Source organism: Anarhichas minor, unplaced genomic scaffold (genome assembly GCF_050575085.1).
Source record: "Anarhichas minor isolate MPS153535 unplaced genomic scaffold, ASM5057508v1 ptg000017l, whole genome shotgun sequence".
Taxonomy (NCBI): Eukaryota; Metazoa; Chordata; class Actinopteri; order Perciformes; family Anarhichadidae; genus Anarhichas; species Anarhichas minor.
In genome coordinates this window covers 16,094,137-16,120,679 of record NW_027466463.1, presented here as the reverse complement: position 1 = coordinate 16,120,679, position 26,543 = coordinate 16,094,137, and the positions used below count along the sequence as shown (strand labels likewise).

At 44.6% G+C, this 26,543-nt stretch overlaps 2 protein-coding genes across 2 annotated transcripts in view; one reads left to right on the top strand and one right to left on the bottom strand.

The window, feature by feature from the left end:
• dock1 (dedicator of cytokinesis 1) overlaps window positions 1-26,543 on the bottom strand; it is a 149,884-nt gene that overhangs the window by 59,964 nt on the left and 63,377 nt on the right. The window lies entirely within an intron of this gene.
• On the top strand, window positions 10,369-24,840 carry insyn2a (inhibitory synaptic factor 2A). Its single transcript, XM_076093493.1, has 3 exons — window positions 10,369-11,597; window positions 17,103-17,174; window positions 24,640-24,840. Exons 1-3 carry the CDS (start codon window positions 10,369-10,371, stop codon window positions 24,821-24,823), a joined length of 1,485 nt encoding a protein of 494 aa, XP_075949608.1. The 3' UTR covers window positions 24,824-24,840.

Sequence of the window (26,543 nt, the reverse complement as noted above, 5' to 3'; positions counted from 1 at the left end):
GACAAACATGTCTTCTCCTGCACTAACGGCATTAAACACCAACTATCCCCCGACTGATGGAGGAAAAGCTCGGATGAGATCAGGCAAACAAAGTCTTGAGAGGGACGACAAGCAGATAGAGTCTTCTTTTCCACACAAAGAGAGGTGAATGGACTTGTGATGAAACACTCAGGATTGATATGGAACGGCAACACACACACACACGCGCACAAGAGTTAAAGACACAGGGATGCATGTAGACTGTGTCTCAAACAACACATCTGTCCATGTCTTTCTCCTGACAAGCGCTGGCATGAAGGGCTGCAGGGCTTTGAGGAAAAGTGCGATATATTAAAAGTTAATTCTTCTGCTCCTGACGAAGGAAGTTTTGATGAGCATATGGTCTCCAAGGAAGTGAGGTCACTGACAGAACCGCTCTCACTGATGACGAGATAAAGGGATGATGCGTGAACCTGCCAGATGTATAGCCCAAATCGGAGCTGTACTTTCTCCACTGCAACCTTCCCTCCTCCCTCTGCTCTCTCTCTCTCTCTCTCTCCCCCCTGTTCCCTCCCCCTCTCGCTTTATCTCTCTACCTCTCTCTGTCCATCTTACTCTCGCTCTCTCTCTCTCTCTCTCTCTCTCTCTACACACACTCAGACGCACACATGCAGAAAAAAAGGAGGAAGCCAGAGAGAACTGCGGCGGCACGATGGGGATATTCTGCCTGCGTGGGCTCTGTCGCTGAGGCGTCCGGAGTTCAGCCACTGTGTGCGAGTGTGTGCCTGTGTGAGTGTGTGTGCATGCGTGTGTGAGTGAGTGAGTGTGAGCCCCTGCCGACGCCGCGCGGAGAAGGGAAAGGGGAACGGGTGGAGAGGAGGAAAAAGAGAGGGGGAGTGTTGACTCTGACTGGGGCTCAGAGGAACCTCGCGCCACTGGATCAGAGGACGCCGATGTGCAACAACTACTCCAACTACTGACGCTGCCGCTCTGCCTGCGTGCCGCTGCCTGCCTGTCCTCTTAACTTCTGCCATGGCATAGCCTCCTCTTCCAGCTCGCCTCTAATCCACTAAGGAAACGGGCATGCATGGGCAGAGCCAGGGATCTAGGCTAACGCATCCTTTACGTCAGTAGTTCACAGTCTGAGGTGAGTCGCTCTTCTCTGCTCTTGTCCTCTCCTCTATTTCACCTCTCAGTCTGCAACTGCGAGTCTGATCAAATAACCTCTGGAGGTGGGAAATCCGAGGCACCTGCTCGCTCTGCGGGGCTGAGCCCGGGATTATCCACAGGGAATGTTTTCACTGGAGATTTTCCCTTTCAGTCGGCTGATCAAATATCAAATGCTTGTGGCAGATGAAAGGAGGCAAATCTCAGATTGATTTGAGTTCAGCTTAGTTGCCTCTGCTGGGGAGAAGTGGTTCAGGGAGATTTCACGCAGCGGCTGGGGAATGTGTTGGTGCTGAGCTTAAGAGAGCATTCAGTCAGTTTAGAAAACTTTAAAGATGAAAAATGTTTATATATCTCAGGAAAAGAAACGAGGGGGGGAACTCACTGCCTGACTAGCTGACATTCATCAGATCTGGCAGGTCAGGTTTTGGTTTCCGAGAGGATTTCGATCCAGATTTAACCCGACTGGCTCTGCATACAGAGCTAAAACTGCTTGCTTAGGGCTTGCATGATGCTGCATTTCCTCTCAGTCTTGCAGCTGAGGGAGCGTTACATAAACCACACTGCTATCAAAATCAAAAAGAACAATTGCAGAATTCCTGCGTGAAGCGGCTGTCCCACGTACGGAGGCAGCAGTGTTTCGCAGCACAGAGGAATAGGTAATGAGAGCTGGACATCAGACAGTGGGCTGCATCTGATGAAGGACCTTCATTTAACACTAATCTAGATTAATGGACTGGGTGAAGTCACCATCTCTGTACAGATTACTGGAGCGCGTGTGTGTGTGTGTGTGTGTGTGTGTGTGTGTGTGTGTGTGTGGAGAGAGAGAACACGGGTCGTCTTGAACCCTCACGTCTCCACCGTCACACAAAACGCATGTCACTCCCACTGATCACCACGAGCCCCCTGCCATCGCTCTCCGTCTCCCCTTCAACCATATCTCACATCAACGCTCCGATACGATCTCCCCTCTGCTCTATTTCACTTTGCCCAGACACAGAAGAGGACTGAGGGAAGATAGATGAAGAGAGAGAGATATATAGAGGGAGAAAAAAAGCATTGTCTGCGAGAAGTAATAGAGACAGTATGACAGGAGAGGATATTGAATTTGTTTTTTTCCCCAATTGAAGGGTTTTATGTGCCGGCACCCAAGAGTGACATGAAAAGTACATACCTGCTATCGCAGACTCATTTATCTAATGTAAAAACGACTAAAGAAAATGACAGGACAGGGATGATGTTCCCTCTACGTCAGTCACTGCCTGGCTTCCCTTGAACCTCCGTGAGAACTCGGCACGGCCGTCCAGGAGTGACGGGCGCGCTGGCCCACCGCTTCAAAGCCAATCTTTATTTTTAGGAATCAGTCTGCACCTCGGCACTGCGCGACAGAGCAGGGAGACGAAGACCGACTGTTCTGCCACTTATGCGCTCGCATGAAAGGAGTCTGTGCAAGTAGAACAAAGCTACGACAAAGCTTTTACACGGAGACGTCGTGCGTCGACACAGAGAACCGACGGGGAGAAATGAAATGGAGTTGGTCTGCGCGAATAGCAGTTTTGTGAACTTTTTTTCCCCCTTTTTCACGACCCATGCTTCCCCAAAACAAGTAAATATGACAGCGTGTGAGAGGAGGAGTGGGGGAGGGAGAGAGTGTGCGGGGGTTTCCAAACGAGTGGGGGAAGTGAGCATTCGCCTCCTGTGAACCTGCTCGCTAGGAGGGGCATTCATTCATCCAGGAGACAAATTGCTCTCGTATGAAAGAATGACTGCTTTTGGAACAAGCCAGATGTTACCTTTCATGTGCTAATAGGATTATTCATTAAGAGTCAGATTTTTCCCCGGGAGCGCCGCCGACAAAGCCAAGCAGTTGAGGTGAATCGCGGGCGTCTGTTGTTGTGAAGAGGGGAAGGTGCGAGAGTGTGTGAGGGACTTCGGTTCTTCTGTTGCATACAGAAGCACTCTCTTCGCACATCATCCCACCTGGGTGTTGCTGTCAGTGCGCGCTGGTGTGTGTGTGTGTAAAGCATGTGTTCCCCACTGCTTTGCAGCAGGGGCCCCCAGTCAGCTGGGGCTCCGACGGGGCCCAGAGGCAGAGGGAGACATAGAAGGGAAGAAGTTGATTTAAAGTATTTATATATTTGCAGCTTATGTACTTCTAGCTTCGCAACAGTCAATTCTTTTGATTAAAAAAATTCAATTAACGCTTTTGTCTTTTACATAATGACAAATGCCCAAGGAGACATCTTGAAATCGCTTCCAAACAGTCCAAACCCCACACACACATTACATTTCCAATTACTTGATAAATGTCAAATAATTCACTGATTATCGAAAATGATGTCAAATAAGTTCATTCCAGCACTAATTATGTGTGGCTTGAGGTCCGAGCAGACATTACTGTGGCTTGATGCTGATAGAAATGATTGATCCCAGCAGGTGGAGGTCGGGGTGAGCTGTCAAGCATGCAGGTAGGCCTAATGTGAATTTGAACCATTAAAAGTGCCCTACGCATCTTCTCCGACACTTAGCCGAACACACACTTAACACACTAAACCATTGGGTGTGAATGATGAAGCAGTCCTGATGGGGCAGGTGGCACCTTGCATGGTAGCCCCTGCCATCAGTTATGAATGGGTGGGACTGGGTGAATGACATGTCGTGTAAAAGCGCTCCGAGTAGTCGGAAGACTAAAAAGGCACTATACAAGTACAAGTCCATTTACTATTACCTTCCATTTTCCAAAGAAAAAAATTGAACAAAACGGGGAGCCACTTTATCCAGTCCTACGCTCACTACTTCCCAAACACGTGCGTCTTTGCCAAAACAAACTATGTAAAACACTTCCGCCACTACCGTCCCACAAATGCTCACTATGTGGGTGACGTGTTCCTTTTATAGTTCCTGTATGTGTCCTGCAAACAGTCACTTTAAAAAGTGTTCAAACTTTCACATCAAATCCTTCTGGGAAAGAGTTTTAGCAAGAAGCCTGGCATGTATTTTTGGATATTATGTACAGTTAAGACTTACAGGTGTACTGAGGAAGATCTTTACGAAATAGTTGAAATAGAATTTACAGCTGCCCCTCTTCCTCCACTATAATTATGACTATAATTATACATCTTATTGACAAAACAGCATGGCTTTTGCCATCTCTCTCCTCCCGTCCCAGGGTTTCTATTCTTGTTCATGGATCCTTCTCTTTGGCTTCATCTTCCCTCTTCATCATAATTATCTCGTCTATTTTCTCTCACATTCAATCCTGCTGCATCTACAGCCATGCACCTGTTTCTTCTAGTATTTTCCTCCCGTCTGTCCTTGTGTGTTTCTTTCTTCTATTTTTTTGTCTTTGCTAGGGGATGGCTAGGAGGAATCTGAGAGCAGCAGGGGAGTTCTGTAGTTACCCATCAGCTTTGAAACCCTCAGCGTGTCTAGAAGGCAAAGAGAGAGGGAGAGACAGAAAGCAACAAAGGGGAAGAGAATGAGAGGAGGAGAACAAACAAAAAAAAACCTGTGACAGAAAGAAGATATATAATGTTCTTCAGGAAGACAAGAAAGAGAGGAAAGGAGAGAGCGATCTGATGCATTCTGATTAGAACAGGCAGCCGCTGCAGCATGCATCCTTTCACGAGGTCTTATATCCATCTAGCCTGCATGTTAGCAGACATATGACTTACAGGCTACCCGTAAATTCATCAAGCTCCCAAGAACCCACCTGGGTGCAGGCGTCGCACAAAAAGCCGACGAACTACAGCGAGTGAGTTCACGGCAAAGGGAAGGACAAATCAGTGGGGACAAAGAGAGTACAAAACAATAAGGCTACAATGTCTGCAGGCTTGAGTGCGAGGATAAGAAGTCCACCATGAAAACAGCAGCAGGCTTCTTTCAAGGTGGTAATTTCTAGCATCATACACAGCGGGGATGGATACTAATGACGTGTACAGCACACACTCTCAGGCTTAGGAGGATCAGTGAGAGGCTGTTAGGCTGCATCAAGTCTTGTACTGTAACTGCAGTATCTAATGCAGTCCCTCTCACACACACACACACACACACACACACACACGAGCTACAAGTATACAACTGAAATCGATTTAAATGTAATACGAATGTAAAATATGAATGTGGGAATATATGTAATGCACACATGGCTCGTCAACAAATGCTGTGCATATGGAGGAAACGTGTGAGGATGTTCTATGTGCTGTGGATTAACAGCAAATCTGGATTTATCCCGTCACAGTATCAGACTTCTGACATTAAAAGGAACACTAAGTTCATGTACATATTCATCACTATGATGCCATATTAAACCACAAATGGAACAGCAAAGCTTAACAACTATTGTGCGTTAGTTCTGTAAGACGAATAATTTGGCTTCATCATCCGTGAGGTTTTGTCGCACAGTTTAGGACCATCTGGTTTCATTCAAAGCCAGGTTGCTATTGCTGCATCTATATTTGATTGGATATGTATCACAGAAGTATGCCGACACTTCACAATGGTATTACACATGTCAGTTATCATGGATCTACACGTGAGCTTAACTTAAACATGTTGCCTTCCCCTCGGTTTATAATTAGTAACTTTCATAGCGCGCTCTCGACTAAAAGTAGCAAAGCTACATAATTATTCAGAGTGAAATCTTGAAAATGGTGCTTGGCAACTGCACAGTGGTCCATGATGACTGAGCAACAATTACTAGGGAGACAATCCCCTTAAAATCCTGTGATTTCCAGTGCCGTTCCATTTTACGGCATTAAGCTAGCATTAACTGACAAAGGATTTGCTGCGTTTGGTATCGGCCTAATGCACTGTACTGCAGTTATCCCTCAACACTCGCCTGTACAGTCAATCACTCGGCTATATATACCCTCGCATCACACCCTGAGAGCATGGGTGCACCCGTGCTTGCTCACATGCTGCAGCACAGAGACAAGACAGACAATTTAAAAATAAAAACACAATACACCCACACCGTCTAATGACCTTACCAACACAAGCTAAAGTAAAGGAAGAGCCTGGATGTCTTCTTACTGCATAATCAGTGTGCTCTTCAGAGACAAATCAAAGACTTCTCAAAACACTACTAAGCCCCGTGTAATTATGAATGGAAGCTGACAGAAGAGAGAAAAGAGGAAAACAAAACGCGTAGTAGACAAAGCTGGATTACAGTAGAGTTTGTAACTTCTGTGGCTGCGATGATACTAACACACTCGTTTGTTCGAGCAGCATCTGACGCCATGCTGAGCTGGAATATTGTAAAACTGCAGCAATAGGAGAGCAGGGTTTTGTATTTTTTTTTGGTGACCGTGGAGCACAAGGGCAGACTTTGAGCTCACTTTGTCAGTAATTAAAAATCCTGATGCTTCAGTAAACTGGAGTTACTGCCACCACCAACCAGCCGTGTTGCAGTTTACATCCACGTCATCCCTTCATTGTTTTTAATCCTATTAGACATTTGTATGAAATTCTCGTAATTAACATATGAACTCTTGAGTTATGGCCATGTCTTGTAAGGTCACAGTGACTTTTGACTACCACATTCTTATCAGTTCGACATTGAATAAATCAAGGTAATGTCCAAAAATGACAGTAATGGAAAAGTTGAATGAAAAAACCAGATAAATACTTAAACAGGAAAGGCTGTTTAGGTTGCTGCCGCTAATTGACATGTATAGCCATATTTCCAGCGTTTAATCAATCCCCCGGTTTTGCGATGCATACTATATTAATGAATGTTCCTGTCCCTGGAGCAGAAGCGATACAACAAAATGAGTCAAGTTCAACCGTACGGTAAACATTCAATCCCCAGGTGGAATCAGAACACTAAGATTTCCCCCTTTTTATGAATTTCCCCCCCGCGACCAAAAGTTCAATTAGGCAACCGCCATTCACAAAACTGCCGACTCATATGCAGTTTAAAATAATGCAAGAAATGGGGAAACCATTTTAAATTCAAGGTGTGTTGCATTAGATGAGCACATGCTCCGAGCACAAAGACCATTTCCATTAAAGAATAATGAATTGCATTACTACGGCAATCTGGATTGTGCCTGCATCGCTCCAAAGCTTTAAACAATGGCTGAATTAGCAGAGAAAATCTTCCCAAGAACCAGCCGTGTGAAACAGGCTCTCTAAATGGACAAAATTCACTTGTGTGCCTAGAAATAACCCAAATAATACCCGTTGCGCCAGTACGACAGCCTTGTGAGCCGTGCTGCTAAAACAAGGTCAGTTGTGAACATGTCCGATATGTTTTGCCATGCGCACATGATCCTGTGAGGTCTGTTTTCAGTCTGTCCTACTGGGTAGAAAATAGTGGGTCAGTTCACTTCACTTACTTGCCCCTTAAATTGGGAAAAAAAAGGATCAGGGCCACCCTAAAAAGAGGCAGTTGTCACAGCCTTGCGTGATGAGTCATGCTGTTTATGCAAGAGGCCAGGGGGGGGGGGGGGCTGTTCTAGCCGGAGGTGTGGTACGAGCGATGCTGCAGTCGCCTGGGTCCGAACCCAATGGGTAACAAATCAGATAAGTGGAGCCGGGGACACATCATTCAGCCTGCAGTGCTGGCATGTCAAAAGGGATCCAATTTAAACGAGGATACGATACAATACCATGAAACTGCATGCGTTGTGGAGGCTGTGTGGAGGGAAGGGAGAGCGGAGAAAACATTGGCGCCGTTTGTGCTGACAAGATACATTCACGTCTCAATATCTGATGGTTCAGAGCAGGGTGGCATCTTGAATTGTAAACAGATATAATTGTGCACATATTGAATATAATTTTTAATTTTGGCCTATAGCTCATAACAAAGACATGTTCACTGACCTTATTTGGAGAGGGGAGGTAAGGCTACAGTTTAATCTCTTATTCAAAATGTCATCCTTGGAACAAACATGGAAAGGACAGCGACAGTGATGGACCAGGAAAGCACAGCCAAGCTGGTGAATAGATAATAATCGGGGAATAAGCGGCGCATCGTCAAACATTCAGAAGGGAAGGGGGGGGGGGTCTTACCAAACTAGAGATGTTGGTTAGACTGCTCCCACTTATAACACGGTGTGCTTTTTAAAAATGATTTGGGCATTTCTTTGTGCCTGACTGCACAGTATGGAGAATATGTCATATTTTGTCCATTTTACATGTACTGTATGATGCTCGGGCTATACTTTCTGGACTGTATTGCAGAAGTGCCTGTACTCTGTCCTAACGCCGTCTGTGTTGGACGTGTAGTCATGTTCCACATGCATTTCACAGCACTGTACTCCCTGGTCATAGGGACACATTAGTAATTACCTGTCTGTTGAGAATCAAACAAACATCTGCCTGCACAGCAGAAAGCTGCCATCTCGAACCTGTCTGTGAAATACGCTGTGCTGTTCTCAGACAGTGTTCCCAGTGACATTACTGGGCAATGATTGGACAGCTCAGGGGAGCACAGTCAACATTGCCGGGCTCATTTGGCTTTTTCAAGTTTCAACCATGGGTTTCTTTTGACAGGACCTTTACAAATGGTGCCAATGCCCATGAGATATTTGGCATCTGGCACGCGAGACAGGCTACTGTGATAGTTAGGTATGATCTACCAAGAAACGATATTATTCACAGCAAAAACTGTTTCGGTATCTCAATGTTGGAAATAACCAACACTGGTAGTCTGGGACTACAGATGAAAAAAAGCCTCTTGGCTAACTCTGGCGCATTTACAGAAATGTTTTATTAATGTTGCTATGTCCTTTGTTAGCAGATTGCCAGAGTAAAAATGACTGAATTCTTATGCCAACATGTAATATTGCTATATGTACAGATCATACTGCGTGGCTACAAGGCTATGAATGTCTGTAGACTGATTTGTAGAATGATGAAACTGTCCTGTTAGATCTTAGCTAGGAACTGGGCGGAGACTATAATTTAAAAACACTGAGCCAGGGCGCTAAGATGACGGGGAAGACAGGGAGACAAAATGTCCATTCTATAGCTCCCAGGTGAGTAAACAGAAAGGTTTGAAGTAGGAAGTTGACAGAGAGTCACGGCAGATAAGCTGAGCATGATAATTATAAGCCTATCCGATTCAGCATCTACACGAGCGTGTGGAGTGTTTGCTTATTGTAAATTAGCAGGCAGAAGGAGAATTATATTTCTGTCAGAGCATCAGAGAGCAGAGTAGCGATACCCCCGCCATGCCTGTGGTAGTGGGGAAAGATAATTCGTATCTCGTCTTCACATTTATGCTCAGGATGTTGTTCCTCAGGGGATTTGTTGCACAGTTCTCTGTCAAAAGTTTGTCTGTTTGCAGGTACCATTTTTCAGCATATTCTCTTGTCTCCATACATTTAGAAAATGGAAAATGAAAACACCCCATACTCCCATACACTAGAGGAGTGAAAATGGGCTCCCAAATAGGCCCCAAACCCTGTTTTTACTTTATAATTAAGAGGGGAAGGTCAGACAGTGAAGAATCCTGCTGAACCTAATGAGCCATAGAGATAAACCGAGAGCAGACCTCAGGCACGGTCTACAGAGTAGTCCACAGTACACTGCCACTGTTGTAGCCTCTAGTGTATTCGAGTGTGTGAGAGCGAGCGTGATTGTAAGTCCAGCGTCTGAGACACCAACACTCATCAACTTAGAGAGTGGGAGAGGAGGAACTGGTAGTCAAAAGCTGCTTTAACTGGAAATGATGAACAAATGAAAATGATGCTTAATATGGAGTTTCTGGTTTCACAGAGATGAAGATTATGGAAATCTGCTAAGATTATTTTTAGGGCTTGCTTAAATCACTTCAGTGAATAAACAGACGGATTGGCAAGCATAACAGACCTGTGCCAACTGGCAATAAAAAGGAAATGACGGTTTTCTTTCAAGGATAAATATATTGTAGATGATTAAGGAAACTTTAGTCTTGCATGACATCACCACACCTTCAGTCTTAAACGTTAATTAACCAAATATCCCTGTTATAATCAATTAACAGGGGATCTAACCTAAAATATATGACAAATCTTCTCCTTTAAAAATTGTATTTGTGATGCTTTTTGACATGCATGATGACAAATGTCTAATAAAAGGCACTTTTTGATAATATTCATTAAATAACTGCACAGGTTCCTCCCTTCTCCCTCAGCTTAGAGAGTGGGTGGGTTCTGTCAAGTAGGATGTAATAGTCAGGCCATTCATTACCGATGATTAACACAGCGTCTCTCTCCATGCCTCTCAGGAAACATGGTGAGCAAGGAGGGTGGCAAATGCATGCTCACCAACTCAGAGTCTGACTCGGAGGCAGCGCCCTTGCCCTCCACCTCGCTGGCACTGGAGGTGAAGTATTCCCTGGAAGCCAGTCGACAGGTGAGGAAGAGAAACAAGGCCCTGCAAGTGCGTTTCAAGGATATCTGCGAGGCACAGAACGAGCAAAGGGAAGCGGAGTTGCAGGCAGCAGGGAAAGGCGGCAAGCCGATCTCCTACAAAGTGGCGTACCGCAAGTACATGACCGTCCCCGCCCGCCGGTCCATCCCGAACGTCACCAGGAGCACAGGCGTGCAGACGTCCCCTGATCTGAAGAAACGCTATCAGACCTTTCCCTTTGAGCGCAAAAAAGGCCACACCTTTAAACACGTGGCGGCCGTGGAAACGTATAGAGGTCAGAATAACGGTTTTGTCATGGAGGTGAAGCAGTCCAAGGCTGCTGAGCAGGGTTTAGATGAGGAGGAGGAGGGAGCCTGCGGTGGGAGTGGAGTCCGGAGGACCAGGGCTCTGCTCCATACTAATGAGTGCATTGCCACAGTGGAGCAGCACACTGCACCTGATGGCCTGTGCTCTGACGCTCTGCAGCTCAGTTGCTCTGCAGACACAGACTGCCTTGCCGGCACACAGCGAGGAAGCCGAGCCGGAGCGCAGGCTGAGTACCAGCTCTGCAGTGTCCCATCCAGAGCCAGGACAGGATTACAACACAGGGAGGCCGATACAGAGCGCTCGGCAAAGAGGCAGCTGCATAATCTGGAGGAGGGCTCGTCCCGGACCCTGCCGGACAGGGCCTCCAAGGTTACGGGCCCCATCGCCTGGAACTCCCTCACGCAGGTGGAGTGCCTGGAAAGTCCGTCTGTGCGTAGCAAGCGGAAGAAAGCACTGCAGCTTAACGGGCTGCAGAGTGAGACGCTACCACGTTCCAGCAGAGGCTGTACAACACAGGCACAGTGCCACACAGGACAGCTATCTGCCCGGCCTCTACGGGGCATGGATGAGCCTCTGACACCCTGTAGAGGTGGCGAGGCTCGTGGGGCAGCGCCCGACCACACACGGGAGGCCTGCAAGCAAATAGTGCCTATGAATCAGGACGGGGATGTTAAAGCACAGCTCCAGGCCATGGAAAATCTCATCAGCTCCAGCCAAGAGACCATCAAGGTGCTGCTGGGGGTCATCCAGGAACTGGAGAAGGGGGAGGCCCACAGAGAAGGGTAAGACATCTCACTTATAGCCAATACTTTACACTAAAGATGCAGACTTTTTCCTCTCCCGATACTGTTACCAATACTTCACTGCCGATACCGAGCATTAATGCTCTCTTTTTCACAATCTTAAAATCTGTACAGCTCACTGCATAGAACACATTTGAACAAGAGAGTGCTGTAGCATTAAAAACTGCCCACCATGACTAAACTGATAGCAGAAACACTTAATGTTCAAACTTTCACTAAGAAACTGTGTTAATGGCTGATACCGAATCTGCTTAATAAGGTCAGTATCAGGGCTGTCACTGATCCGGTGAATTGGATTAGCGGCCCCCTACTTTACATCGGTGTATCTATAAATACTATTCGGGGGAAAAAGGGCCTGGTGTACACAGGGCAAAGCCAAGGAAACATCAGAGACACAGAGCCATTCATGATTCAGCATGAGCAGGAAAAGTGTCCTCTTGGTGAGTCACATTAATTCTAGATCTTAAGGACAAGATTGTACGTGTGACAGCTGTCCAGCAGAGCCGCGGCTGATGAACCCAGATAGTTGAAAAGGAGATCACAGCTGCATGTCGCGGCGATGATGTGGCATTTACCTGAATGTGCCCTGCAGTGCTATTACAGCACAGTGTCCTTGTGTGTGATGATTTCCCTCCAGATATGACGGCGCTGCAGCAGAACTTGTTCACAGACGATTCATCTCACCCAATTTGGCCCAAGCGGTTTGATGACCCGTCGTGTGAAACAGACAAGTTCTCAGTACCTTGTGAACGGAACAGATTCCGCCAGTGAAAACAAAACAATGTGTGTGAGATCAGTATTTGCATTAAAGCAGCCGGTATCACCCAGGGGCTTTCTTAAGAATAAATAGGGAATACTAAATATGTCTGAATATGAGAATGTAATTGTTATGATGCTGAAAAAATGTATATTCTGAGGACATCATATCATACGGTGACACTTTAAAGCACTTTTAGGAAAAGTACACAAAATACGAAACCAGAAATTTAACAATTGGCCTCATCCAGCGGCACGCCGTGTTTATCTAGTAAGTCCAAGGCCTTTGAAAAAGCCATAGCCTGTGAAAAAGTAATTTACTGTCCAATGGATACCGAGTATATACAAAAGGGCTGTAGATAGCATCTAGACCGCTGAAAAAGAGGATAGTCTATCCAAAGGGATGAGGCAAACAAAATGGCCAATTTGTTGAGTGAATTGCTGGGGCTCTGCACTCAGATCCCTATCTGCTTTGACCAGCACTGTGTGGAGAGGTATGGAGTGAGAAAATCCATAAAAATTACATCATACCAACCTGGAGTCCAAAACCTGCGGGAATAACCACAGGCACACCTGTGAAGCTTACATCCGCTCCAACACAAATGCCGCAAAGTGTATAAAAGCACTTGATCGACAGTGTAGGACTCCGAATCAACAGTGTTTGAATAAGGACAGTGTGACTTTACGCCGTCTAAAAATGGGAAATTAGTAGTTTACAATCTTGCACAAGGCAGCCGTAATCTGTTCATCACCAAACTCATAAAAGTGTGTAGTGTGTGAAAAAGTAAGCGGACATGTGGTGCAGCATGGGGAGCCATCTTCTCTGTGTTGCCAAGCACATCTGGTTCATCAGATGCGTCTAAAGCGGCAGGTGGGAGAGAAGAGAAGGGGAATGAGGAGAGACTTAACTTGTAAATAAAAATGACTGACTACTGTTTAATGGTGCCATCTGGTCGCATACACAAAGAAACAATCACATTGTATTTCCATATTTTAATTACAAAAGCTTACATTTAGTTTAAGTCAGTGAGCAGTATAAGTCTCTTGTAATCCATCTGAAACTTTTCTTCTTCCTGTACACTTCTTTTTTTTCTAAATCAGTCAAGCAAAAACAATCTAATGCTGCTTTAGTCACACTACATTAGCTCCATGCTGCCCTTAACATAAATGTCACTGACACAACAAATAGGAGTGCCCCTCAGGCTATAGGTGAACCAAGCGAAATTATCAGATATATAACAATGCTTATGTTGTACGACATTCATTTTTCATGAAAGTAAATGTAACCCCCGTGCCCATTCATCACTATGCATGTGCTCATGACATGCTGACACGAATCCAATGGCTTATGTGCTGAGACTAATAAAAAGCACAATTACCCCCGAAACTGCTGAGTCTGACTTTCAGGGTCTGCGATTGGGTGTTTCGGACTCAAATACTCCGACACATTCATAGTTGATTTCTGCCCTTACATGATTATGTGCAAAAGTTGCACCTTTTCCCCCATTCGATTAAGGATCTGGATATTTTCTAACATACTCGTATTTTGTGCGGATGATTCACCTGGGATCGTTTTACTCCCATTCAAGAATTGGAAGTGGAAAGTGCAAGTCACCTACCTTTGTCAATAAAGAAAATAAACAGCGCTTACGGACCCCTGACACCCAAAATGACTTCCCCCACTTTGCAACTCAACGAGAACGGAGACAGTTGACGAGGAAAACGGGCAGAAATCAAGCATGTGAAAGAAAGTACATGAGAGTGACAAGGAAGGCCGAGGCTACGTCTCCCTTGGTTATTGTATTATTTAGAACTGTATAGATTGTATGAGCAGCTCTTACCATGCTGCTGCTGGGGGAACAAAAGGAATTTAGACTCGCCTCATGTCCCCACACACACCAATGCATGCAAGCACTCGCATATGTCCCTCAGGTACAGCCCCGCCCGGGGCGTACAACACCCCGTAGTACATCATTGGCTGCATTTAACCGCACAAAGCGCAGGAATAAATTTGCTGCATCATCAGCCAATGTTGGCAGGCCCGGACCCAATTAATCACACTCATGGGGACTTGTTGTTAGCTAGTTGTCTATTAACGCTGTATGTGTGCATGTTGTTGTGCCTTTGGACTCCCACCCACTCACTGACCTTTGGGAGAGCTCACCGAGTAGCACAAAGGGGGGTAGGGTGGATAAATACACTGTTAATGGCACTTTTGGCTTCGCTCTCTCCAGGGAGGCTTGCCTTATTTTCTCTAATCAACTCAGTGTGAGAGAGGGGTGGGGAAGGACAAAAGATCGATTTAGAAACAGATCGAGACAGCACGACGGCGATGCAATGGAGAGAATAAGGGCGAGCTGTTCAAAGGAGGTGACCCAGGTGACCCAGTATCCCATCGGCTGCTTATTGATTGGAAGCTGCAAACTTCCCCGTGTCCTCTTCTCAGACTCTCTCCATTAGCTCATTAGGCGACGGCATTAAATAAAAGATGTTGATATCAACGCCTCTCGTATAGCTGTCAGAGCATATAGCACAGAAACGAGTAGATAAGGACATTTATGATAGCTCTTTAATTTGTATTGGTGGGCAGTGTGACAAGAGTCCTTGAGGGAGAACTGAGAAACGTCTCTGCGACTGCAAAAATCAGAGACAAGAACTAAACGTGAACGCGAGCTCATTAACTTCAATGAGAAGAATCCAGTGGTGCTCACAGCAATGTTCATTTAGAGAAACCCTGACTTACGACAGTGATTGTTTTAAAGGATTTATTTGACAAATTAAAAAAAATAGCTCACAATGATTCCTGCCTTGACCCAAATACAATGGAAGTAAATGGAATACCATTTGTGGCTCTAAAAGCATTTCCGCGTCCATCTCCCTTCAGAAACAGTACGCTCATTACTGCGGATAATCCAAAGACCTCACTGTGTTTGAACAATGTTTCACTTTTCTGTTGTGACACTGAGGTCTGCAGATTGTCCAGAGTACCAGGAACATTGTTTCTGGAGACACGTTGCTGGTAGTTTTTCCTTGCTGTGAGCACCTGAAAGGAGTTTAGGGCCGTCCCCGAACAAAGAAAGTCTTAGTCCACTAGCACACGTACAATTGTGTCCACTAATCTATCAAATGATTTAATCGTCATTGATCAATCTGTAAAGCTGATTTTCTCCACAAAGAATCACACAAAAGCAGAACTTTAGGAAATGAATGACTTCGAAATAAAAAGAGATATTAAAAAACGTCTAATCAACTATAGAAATCAAGAACAAAATGACAGATTAGTCGACTAATCACCAAAGAGGCATACATCTCTAAAACAGATAACTAAATAAAACCAAAACAAATGCTTTTTGACATACAGTGTGCTTTCCGCTGTGATGTCAGTAACTACCAAAATCTGTGAAGGCTATGTGTGACTCAAGGAAAGTGATAGATGAAGGACGACACCTGGGTAAATAACAGTTGTACTGGATCTACAAGAATGCGTTCTGTTCATGCAGCAGTGCAGATCATAACCATAAAAAAACCCCAGCAGACAATATCGTCCTTGTCCATGTCATCGGGGAAGTGAGTCCACAGTACTTCCATTTTAATATGTCATTAATTATAAGAGGAAACTATTGCTGTCAATCAATATGCACATTTCCACACTGTAATCCAATAAGAAAACCATTGAGCCTTTGAAGCATGTAACCAAATACTTCCATTCAGAGCCGTCACCTGGTCTTTAGCTGCCCCCTGAGAAATAGGAATCTATAATGAGAACTGGCTTCATGACCATCTTTCATCCCAGAGGAAACTGATAATAGAACGATACAGGGACACACAGGATATAATATAATAGGATATTGACGGGTTTGAATGTGAATTTGGTGAATCAATATCACAATGAAATGAAGACGGGCTGGCTGTATGAAGCCAAAGGGCTGCTGTCCAAAACTGTCAAGATGTATCTTCTTTCGAGGAGCCATCTCATTTCCATTTCAGTTTTTTTTCCCCATAACGAAAAATGTTCATACTGAGGATAACGGTTACTGTGCGTTTGACAACACTATAATGTACAGAATGGATTAATCAATGATGGAGTTTCTCTAGTGTGAGTAAAAAGCCGTGATATTAAGAAAAGCAGACAGAGCAGGTCATATTAGCCCCCGATTCATCAGCAACAAAAAGATGCATTAGTTACATTTGTAATGTAATTGAAAGGTAATGTAATAAATGATGTCGGGCATTCACGATTGCTGCATTTTAGTTGTCATCGTCTACTCAGAAGAAGTAGTCGTCTAGCTGATTAATTCTGCTAGACAGCGTTTTTGACACGACAACTATAACTGTTGCATATCTGTTGCAGATCTACTGCCACTGCTTTGTTAATGCACCATGCTAAAGCCACAGACGAACGCTTAGTCTACTTCACAACTAGTGGTTTTGATGGTCGACTGTTCTGTGATACCCTTCTTCCCGGAACACAAGCTCTTGATCCTGTGTACTACTTTGCCTTATCTGACCTCAAATCAGTCAGCACACTGCTAATGGCCCCGACACTGTGCTCTTTCGGCCCTGGCTGCCGGACAAAGGCCACTCAGGAGGGCAGCGTGGCTCCTCAACGCCCTCGTTTACTTGGGCCCTGCTAACGAGGGATGACAAACAAGATGAGAAAGGAAGGTGTGAGGGAGCAGCTTAACAAGTCCTGCAATTACTCATTCACGACTCCCATCTTCCCCGCAGACTCACCTATCGAACAGGACAGGACACGGCCAACTGCGACACATGCCGGAACAGCGCATGCATTATTTACAGGTGAGTGGCCATTTCTCTTCAAAAGACACGGTGATCCAAATGTGCCCCTGTCCTTTCTCCTTGAGGGAAAGTGAACAGGTGGGAAAGTGACAGCGGAAAGGAGGGGGAAGGGCCAGGGGATGCAAGACTAATGTGGATGCTGTTAATCTGCACATGGGGACGTGTGATATTCACACACACTCTCTCTCTCTACGCGTACATCTTTGTCTGATTCCGCCATTATCCCTTCACACCCCTTCAATCACTGGTGTGTAGCAGGTGTAAGGCTCGCTGGATTTAGAGACAAAAGGGCGCAAGGTTGAAAAGCAGAGAGGATACATGCTATAGAATAAGTGAGCAATGGGCCGCGAAATTTAAATGAATTACCATTCAAACATTGTAAAATGTTGTAACATGTAAAATGTAAAAATACCAAGCTTATTCAGAAAAGAAATGACAAAGAATGTCTGGTTCCAGCTTCTCAGATGTGAGGATTTGCTGCAAATGTAATCCCTTACTTGCATGAGACAAACCAGTAGGTACATATGTGTGTATGTGTGTCCGGCTGCTTTTCCGTTAGGCACTCAGAAAAAGCATGACTCCCAAAGTCAAAAGGAAAAGTTGAGGGGGAAAAAGACGAGAAAGAAAAAGACATTGAAAGAGTAGGAAGGTGAGAGGCCATAAATAATAGAACGCGTTTTAGTGGACACTCCTGTTCCACCCGGTCGGCTTTCGCCTCTGAAGAGCCATTTAAATTATTTTCCATCTACTGCTCTCAATAACTGATAAGCCTCTGGCCAAACTTTAATCAGCTCCTGATGAAATGAAGGAGCAGGTCACAGCTCTGTTCCCTCTGATGAGCTGAGGAAGGTGCATCCGGTCGTCAGACGGAGTGCGCTCGAAAGGCAGCTGGACTCCCGCACGGCCACAGGGTGGAACACGAGAACACAGTCGCTTTTTTTGCAACAATTCAATGGCCGCGAGCTGAAGTGAAGGAAGCTGAATTATGGCACATGACGTGAAGGACACTGGAAGAGCACAACATGGCATGAGTGAATTAAGGGGTAGTGGGTTGAGCACAGGCTTAAAAGGATGGATGACACAGGACAGACTGCTGAGATGGGAGCTCGCCTGGTATTATAAATTAGTCAGCACCATGTCTAATAGTAACTCTGTGTGATTTGGCCCTGGGAGAGGGCCCTGCTCTCTCTGGTCTACCTATCCTCCATCTCTGCCTGCCTGAGTAAAGACCAACTGTGCTCGCCCTGCTGTGCCAGCCTCTGCAGACTCTAGAGATGTTCACTAACCATCCCTCTGAATCTGTGAGCACAAACTGCAGTGTGATAACGCGCCTAAATTCCCCCCAAAAATATATATGAGCAAACCACGGTTCTTTTTGTCAAGATAATCTTGGCAGCTCAGGGTTCCCATCACTGATGTGTTGGGAAAGGTGTTATATATCACCATGATTTGAATTCCCAATGAGGGTTTAAAATATGCAAAATGCAGGCTGCAATAAACGCTATGATTAAGTCTGCCCATTTGAATGAGCCAATTATACATACAGTACGTGCCAGTGAGTGGTCCAACATATCCGTCTTATCTAGTTTGTTTCTTACCTGCGCTTGACAATCCCCAGAGGGAAATTGATACATCATCTAATGACGTCACAGACGAAGTCAGGTCAGATTTGTCCCCCGACTTGGTCGGCACCGATCATGCACACACACTGACAACAGTCTTCAAACAATCGCTATATTAACATCAAACGCTTCTGTGGAGGAAGTGTAGAAAAACAGAAACTCGATACCAAACAGAATGCACGTTTTTTGACAAACTTCACCGGCGCCTGGCAAGGTTCCAACTCGATAAAAAGGCAAAAAAATTCTAAGTGAGATGTTTGAAATCTGTTAAATTGACCCGGGTTCTCCTTTAAGAGACTCGCTTGGCATGGTAAATTATGTTGATTGGACACAGAATCAAATATAGCAGTTGTATTCACGCAGGCAGAAGGATTAAAATCTAATTACTTAGATCTCCATGAAAACAACCTCTCTGGAGGTGGAGGAACACACACTGTACGTGGGAAGAATAGCTGTCTATGATATCTATGAGTTTGGGTTTTTGTATGTTCATGTCTTTGTGGCCAAACGAGCGATAATACTCGGGCCCCCAAAAAGCAGGACCGGCCCCCAAACCATGGCAGCAGTTTTTGGGCTTGAGCCCGATTTAAAACTCAAATTTTCAATGTAAAACAAAAAAAGGAATATCTAAAAAAAAATGGTAACAATGTAAAGTCACCTTCAGTTCTTTCAGTGCAGTGACAACTGATGTCAGTGACATGATTTTCGAAGAGCAACGAAAAATCGAATCCCTATTCAAATGATGTATAACAGTAGGTTAATGATTATAGCGCGTAGCATTCCTGCTCGACTGACAGTAAAAGGGCCCAATCGGGTTTGGGCAGGGAATCAACGCTCGAGGCCAAATCCCTAACTCTTGTGTTTACGATGTAGCTGGTCTCATGACCCGAGTGGACATATGGGTCCATAAATTATTTTAACACAGCCCAGAGAGGAGCCAGCCATGCCCTCTTCAGCATAATCAATTTGTCCGAGAGTATATGGCATCACCACAGAACCCATCTTTAGCATAACAACAGCACCGGATCGATACGTTGCTGTGGACTATGGGCCGGGACTTCAAACAGAATACACAAGCTGCTGAAGTCTCTTGTCCTTGTCTGGTCCCACTTTCCTCATTTTAAACAATGCTGAACTCAGTCCATCTTTCTTTTATCCTCCCCTCGACAACTTTTCTCTCGCCATCTCACGGCTTCTCCAGAATACGTTATCTCCCCCCTAGCAGCTCACGGTTGCGCGCTCAAATGAACTTGGGGATTCGACGCTTAACACAACGTGCACAACATTGAAACAGAATAGGTGAGAAAGGGATGAAAAGATTATTGCAATTCATTCCATTTTGCCAGGTGATGCAATATCTTCTACCGAGCAAGGCGGGGGAGGAATGAAAAGCAGGAAAGAGAAGTCGGAGACACAGACGAACACAGACAGAGGCTGGATGGGAAGAAAATGAGAGACAGGGCGGCGCACAAGCGCCGGGGATTTAAAATGCATTCCGCTTACTTTAAAACCGCAGGCATTAAAGTCGTGACGCGTCTTAACGCAGAAACCCCGTAGTCTCATTTTCCTCGCTTTGCATTTATGTGGGCTAATGTGCTGATCAAACAGGGAGATGGATTTAAGTGGTGGTGATTAAGGAAGGCGACTGAGGAGGTCCCCACCATCGGGTATCATTGTTCACAGTGGACCACGGTCATTTCCCACAGACCCAATTTTGTCTTGCGATAAAATCAACAGCTGATCATTAAACACACTATCTGATGGTAAAACAGTCTTTGAATAACATTGTGTGCAGTGCAAATAACATATTAAAAGGGAATGATATTTAAAAAGGAGGGAAAAAAAAAAATCCCCAATCTATTGTTTGAGGCTATGCAAATCAATTAAGCGTCACTAAAGGCTGAAGAGCTGATTACATTATAACATATGGAAATGAACTGAGCGGCGAGGCCGTCCTGCCGCACGACTCTGCTGTGGGGAGATATCTCTTTTTTGTGAGAGCATAATGATGTTTTCCAACATGGTGGCAAGCTGGTTACCATAGCTACAAAAGTGATCCTCGGTGGGAAAGACAGTGTGAAGGGACGGCGAGGACAGCCAGGAAGAGCACACTCACACACACCCGGGGGAAGATAAGGAAGGCAGGGTGAGAATGTGGAACAGGGAGACAGAGAGCGGATGAAGGTGACGTCGAGCGATAAAGACTCAGACGTTTAAAGTGTGTGTGTGTGTGTGTGTGTGTGTCGATGCATCGGTTTCTTTTTCTTTTCTTCCTCTGTATACACTTCTTTTGGAGAGCAGGAAGACGACAGGGAAAGAGTGGGAGTGAGCGAGAGAGACACAAGAGGACGAGTCAGAACAAGTGTGGGAGAGAGGTTAAAGACTGACAAGGGTCCAAAGAGCCTTCTTCGATTTGCTCCGTTCCGACAGCACACTCAGGGGGACAGTAAAATGACAACAAAATTCACTTTCAGCTAAAAAATAAATAAATAAAAATGTGGCGCGACGCAGCAGGGCTCGTGACAGTTTTATAAGGAGATGCTGATAACTGGGCCGGGTGTAGAAATGAATACATTTTTCATTAAAAGTCCTTTGGAGTGTGTTTCAAAGATGAGATGATTATCTTTTCATTCTGATTTCTTTTTTTTTCCTCCCCAAATTAAGTTATGATTTTCTTCTCAATTACATTTTCTGGCCATGCCGTCCCAAAGCCACAGACCACTTTACCTCTTCTTTGTACGATTCTCCCGGCAGATTGAAACTGAGCAAATTTAATTAAAGAGTAGATTCAGCTCCACAAAAATAAATCAAGTCAAAGGCAAAATAAACAGCCACCGGGACCACTGTTGCATTCAGAGCATCACGAATCTACAGGTTGTTCAAATATGGACACTGAGGATCTTTGAGAGAGTGTGTTTAAGGATTTAGTCTGATTACAACACAGCTAGGTAGCATGCAAACCTGCACGGGCATTCAAATGATTGCAGCTCAATATTGATTCATAATCTGACAACACTTACACGGTACCAAGTTGGATAAATGGTGTAAACAATTTGTAAAGATGAAGCATGTAAACATGATAATAAAGGCTCGACACTGGTAATCTGGTAAAATGGTTGCGTGTACACGCAGGACAATAACATTTAGCCATGGATGCACAGCAAGAACAGCGGCTTTAGGCTTACACCGAGGAGCAGGGGAGATCCCATCACTGTTACAAGTGCATCGGTGTGTTTTAGTGAGAAACATCCCACAGAATTGCCCCAGCATTAAACGACAGTACTTCCCCCAAAGACGCCGAAAATATGGTAGAGAGATGCGTCACTACACAGTCTTAATTGAAGTTTTTTTTCCAAGAGAAGAAAAAGGCACGTTGAAATACTCGGCATACTGCAACACCTACAGTGTGACACCGGCACTCATTCGACTCTGATAAACACAGTCATTGATCACAGAACCCTTTGATGCTGCTTTACTACAGTTATTTCAGCTGCAAGAGCCTTTTAATTGTGTAGCCCACGAATTACGTGAAATACGTGAGCTTGAGTTTGACTTCAGAAGACATCGTGATCTTATTATACATCATGACGCTGAGGGCCTTGTTCACACATTTAGTTCAGCTCCCTTGGGCATGACCAAAGGGATGCAACAAAAAATAAAATCTAAAAATGGTATCAAAGTGCTTTTTTAGATATCGTGGGACAAATAAAACAGTAAGAAAGCAACAATAAAAGCAATCAGTAAATGTAAGACAGCGAAAAGATAATACAATTCAGAATAGACTGGATGAAGCATGTTTATAGCGGAAGGTTTTTAGGAATGTTTAAAGTCCAACTCTGACTCCAACAGAACACGAAAACAAAACACAGACATGTCGTGCGTCGGGCTTAACGTTGGTTCAAGGACCGCAAGGTTATTTCGAACAAAAAAAAAAAAAATCATTGTTACGTTTTAGTCTCAAATCTTTGTTCACAGACAAAACAAGATGTGACGAGAAACCGAACTCTGCATATAACAGGTTGGACCTGAACCCGGGTCTAATTTACCGATACATGCGTGCAACCGCTTCCACCACGCAGACAAACGTACGCGCGCGCGCACACACAAACTGTAACGGTCTTCACACAAAGTGAAGTGGATTCATACAGTGTAATTAACAGCCTGTGACTTATTGCTAACAGCTGCAGTGTTCTTGGCCCTTTGTAAAGACCTGAGTCAAACAAACGCAAAGTGCTGAGTGTCTGTTTCAGCACCCAATATTCACTGAGTCACTGTCAGACGCCCACATTTATGTCTGTTCTGTTTTAATCAATCCTAAGAGCATCTGCGTGTATAGTAAAAACTGAGGTATTTACTATGACACCCTATTTTAAATTGTCCCACCATCAGATACTCATGTGTATAGCCTGGGAATTCATATTTGGCTGGGTTGAGATGCAACAGACCGATTAATCTGCACCTACAGCTCACCTGTAATCATGACCAACATCCAGTACTTTGAGATGAAATTATATTGAATGTAATGTTAAAAACTAGTCGCTCTTAAAAAAAGATGTCTCATGTAGCAACGCGCAATCATTACAGATGCTTTGTCTTCCAATCAGAGCAGACAGCTGACTGTCCACCTCATTGTGACACTGCGTAATCCCTCGCAACAATAAACTCCACGTCTAGCCAGGGAAACGGCACGAGGTGAATCCTGCTGCCGTTATGTAAGTCCGTCAGTCCCCACCAGCCCGACTCAGGCTGGTGGGTTTAGCAGATTACAGTCCCTCTACACTTCCCACAGCTGAGGCTGTAATCGGAGTTTCACTTAGTAGTCAGATGTGCGCGGGCATGGGATTACAATGATGGCCGGTCCAGATAAATCCCCTCGCACCCTAGGGAAACGTAAATGTACACAGGGACGGAAAAGACTCACGATCGTGTACAAAAACCCCACGAATGAGTTCATTCTGCGTCCATACCATTTGCTGATGGTGTATGAACGTGCAGGGATCAAAGCAAGATGATATGAACTGAAATCTACTAAACTAAAAGGCTCGGATCTCAGTTTAAGCAAAGCAAATGATCTTCGGTTCAACACTTCACTGACCCAGCACTTCTCACTGGGGAAAAATACTTGCTTTATAAGTCACGATGAGAAAGCAAACACCAAAAAAAAAAACGACAACAGCGGTGGCAGCCAAAGCGGGCCGCCAGATGCGATCAAATATAGTCCAGATTGGGAGATTTTACTGGGAAATAAGGATGGAGTGAGCGAGAAATGTAGGTCGCTTTAACAGGCTGAGCAGTGCAGTGACAGATGCCAGTGCAGGGGTCAATGAGATCAGGCCAAAACGTAGATAGGAAATACGATTAGAGGGGGGGGGTGTGACAGTCATAACATGTTAAGATTAAAAGAAGCGTGAAGGGGAAAGAAACCTGAGTGGTTTCAGTGTCTATGGAGGAAGAATATACAGAGTAAAGTGTATCAAATGAAAGCCGGGTTTGCAGCCTTTTCAAATACGTAAAGAAGAATTCTGGTATTTTATTGAGGTGAATATAAAGGGAAATACTGTTATTTCTCAGTAATTAATTCATTCTGATCAACTATGAAAACTTTTCACAGTAAAAACTCTTCCAGGGATTATAATAGCACGGTGGGCTTTAATGCGTCTCATATGAAGAGAGTGTTTCGGTAGTTTTAACACAGCAAGCAGTAAAATAGAGAGAAAACAGGGAGGCTTTTACTAAATAAAATACAATTTAGCATGTTACAGCACCTGATGAGGTGGTGTTATTGACTGCGTGCAGAATTGCGTTTGACTTGCTGATTGTGTGTCTCCGTTTCTTTGCTGCAGTGTGGAGCTGGACTTCAAGCAGCAGGAGGACAAGCTGCAGCCGCTGATGATGAGGCTTTGCCCTACGCCGGACGGCCACTTCGCCTCCCTGCCTTACCCCCAGGAGGCCTTCACCTCCACCCCAAAACGCAAGTCCAAAGCTGACTCCAAGAAGCACGCTCGCTGGAAACTTTGGTTCCTGTGAAAACGCGGAACCGACAACCTCACCCGCTACTGATGCACAGGATTTATGCGTCCGTCTGGTCGTCCAAATTTCTTTTTGTTTATCCATCTTCTTCGGTTTTTTTGCAGACCTGGTGACTAATGGAGAGCGCCACCACTGGATACTGAGAGTCCCCCGTCAGAGACGACAGGATGTGTAATGGGACACGGGTGCGGATTCCATGGAATTTCATGCTTACCAAAAAACGGATTCAGAGTTATTTTTGAACTCATTTCTTCAAACAGGGTGTGAAATTACACCAGGGCAACATATTTGGAGGTCAGCAAGGTGAAAAGACGCATTTGATTTCCCTCCGCCTATTTGCATATATTTTTCTAGCAGACGTCTACGGGGTCCTATTCTACGATGATGGTTCAGTGACCGTCACATTTCTATTCACCTGTTGGGACTCTGACTTTCTTGCCAGCCTCCAGGAGAGGCTGGAAAGTCAACCACGATGCTCTGAGGTCTACATCAACAGCATATCACCGTTCTGCTAAAGCACAATTAACACCGTTCAGGATACATTTTCTCCAGAGTAATTAAAAAAAGAACTATTTTGAGTATCAACTCACGTATGTAGATCGCCGACTAACTACGACAGATTGAAGAGACCTAAAGGACAAAGAAGTCAGACATGTTTATTGGAGTTCTACGATCAACTTTCTATCCATCTCTAAAATGTCTCCTTGAATCAACTGACTTTGAAGTAAAGAATGAATAAATAACACTTATTTTCTTAATAACATTTGCAAAGTTAGACGTCAATGTACTTTTTTCTATATAAATATATATATATATCTATCTATATACATTCACTTTAAGGTTTAGTGGAATATATTGATTTGAGCTGCAGTGAAGGGGCTGTGCGTTACAAAAACAAAACATAGGAGGACTTTTCAAACTACTCCCCTCAAAGTGCACCGTCATTGAAACCAAACACCCGAAAGTAAACGAGTCCAATCAAACTTCATCAGTATAGAATAGTAGTGTTCTGTTTCAACAGAGAAAATCAAGTTTAAAGATACTTTATTGTTTCAATCATGAAACCACGTGCAACAGCTAATGTTGGTTCTGAGCACACGTGAGGGGCAACAGAAGATAGCTGTGATTGTATTGCTGCAGCATCCTGCACCAGCTACTCCGTTAGCTGCTGAAACCAAGCCAGAGAGACTGAATTTGCCACTTCTGATCACAACCAGGGCTTCTACAGTGCAGGGTGGCAGGCGTGTAGCCTTGCATGCTTTTTACAACTTTTGCAGGAGATTTTCTAGCTTTTGAAGTAACCATTTTTTTTTTAAAAGAGAATGACAAAAGTTTTGCCCCACCCCCTTTTATTTATTTTTTTACTAGCTCCTGCTCATCGCTTCCCGTCTATTCAATTGTAAAGTAAAAACTCTTGTTGTAGCTCTACACAGGGTTCACAGACTATGTACAGCCAAAACAATATTTGCGTTTACTCTATATCAATACATGTCGTATAGCATCAAATAGGGCTAATACCATATTAATGAGTGGGGACGCAGCCAAAAGAAACCGCTACGTCGACAGCGCCTGCAGGAGCGTAGAACTGAAGTCACTCTCAAAGCCAAAAACACTGCCCCAAAAGACAGGAAATGCGCCAAAGTGGTTTCAAGGGCATAAAAGAAGCATCTACTGTCACAATATACCTTGCAAACTACTAGACGTCGCTGGTTTGACC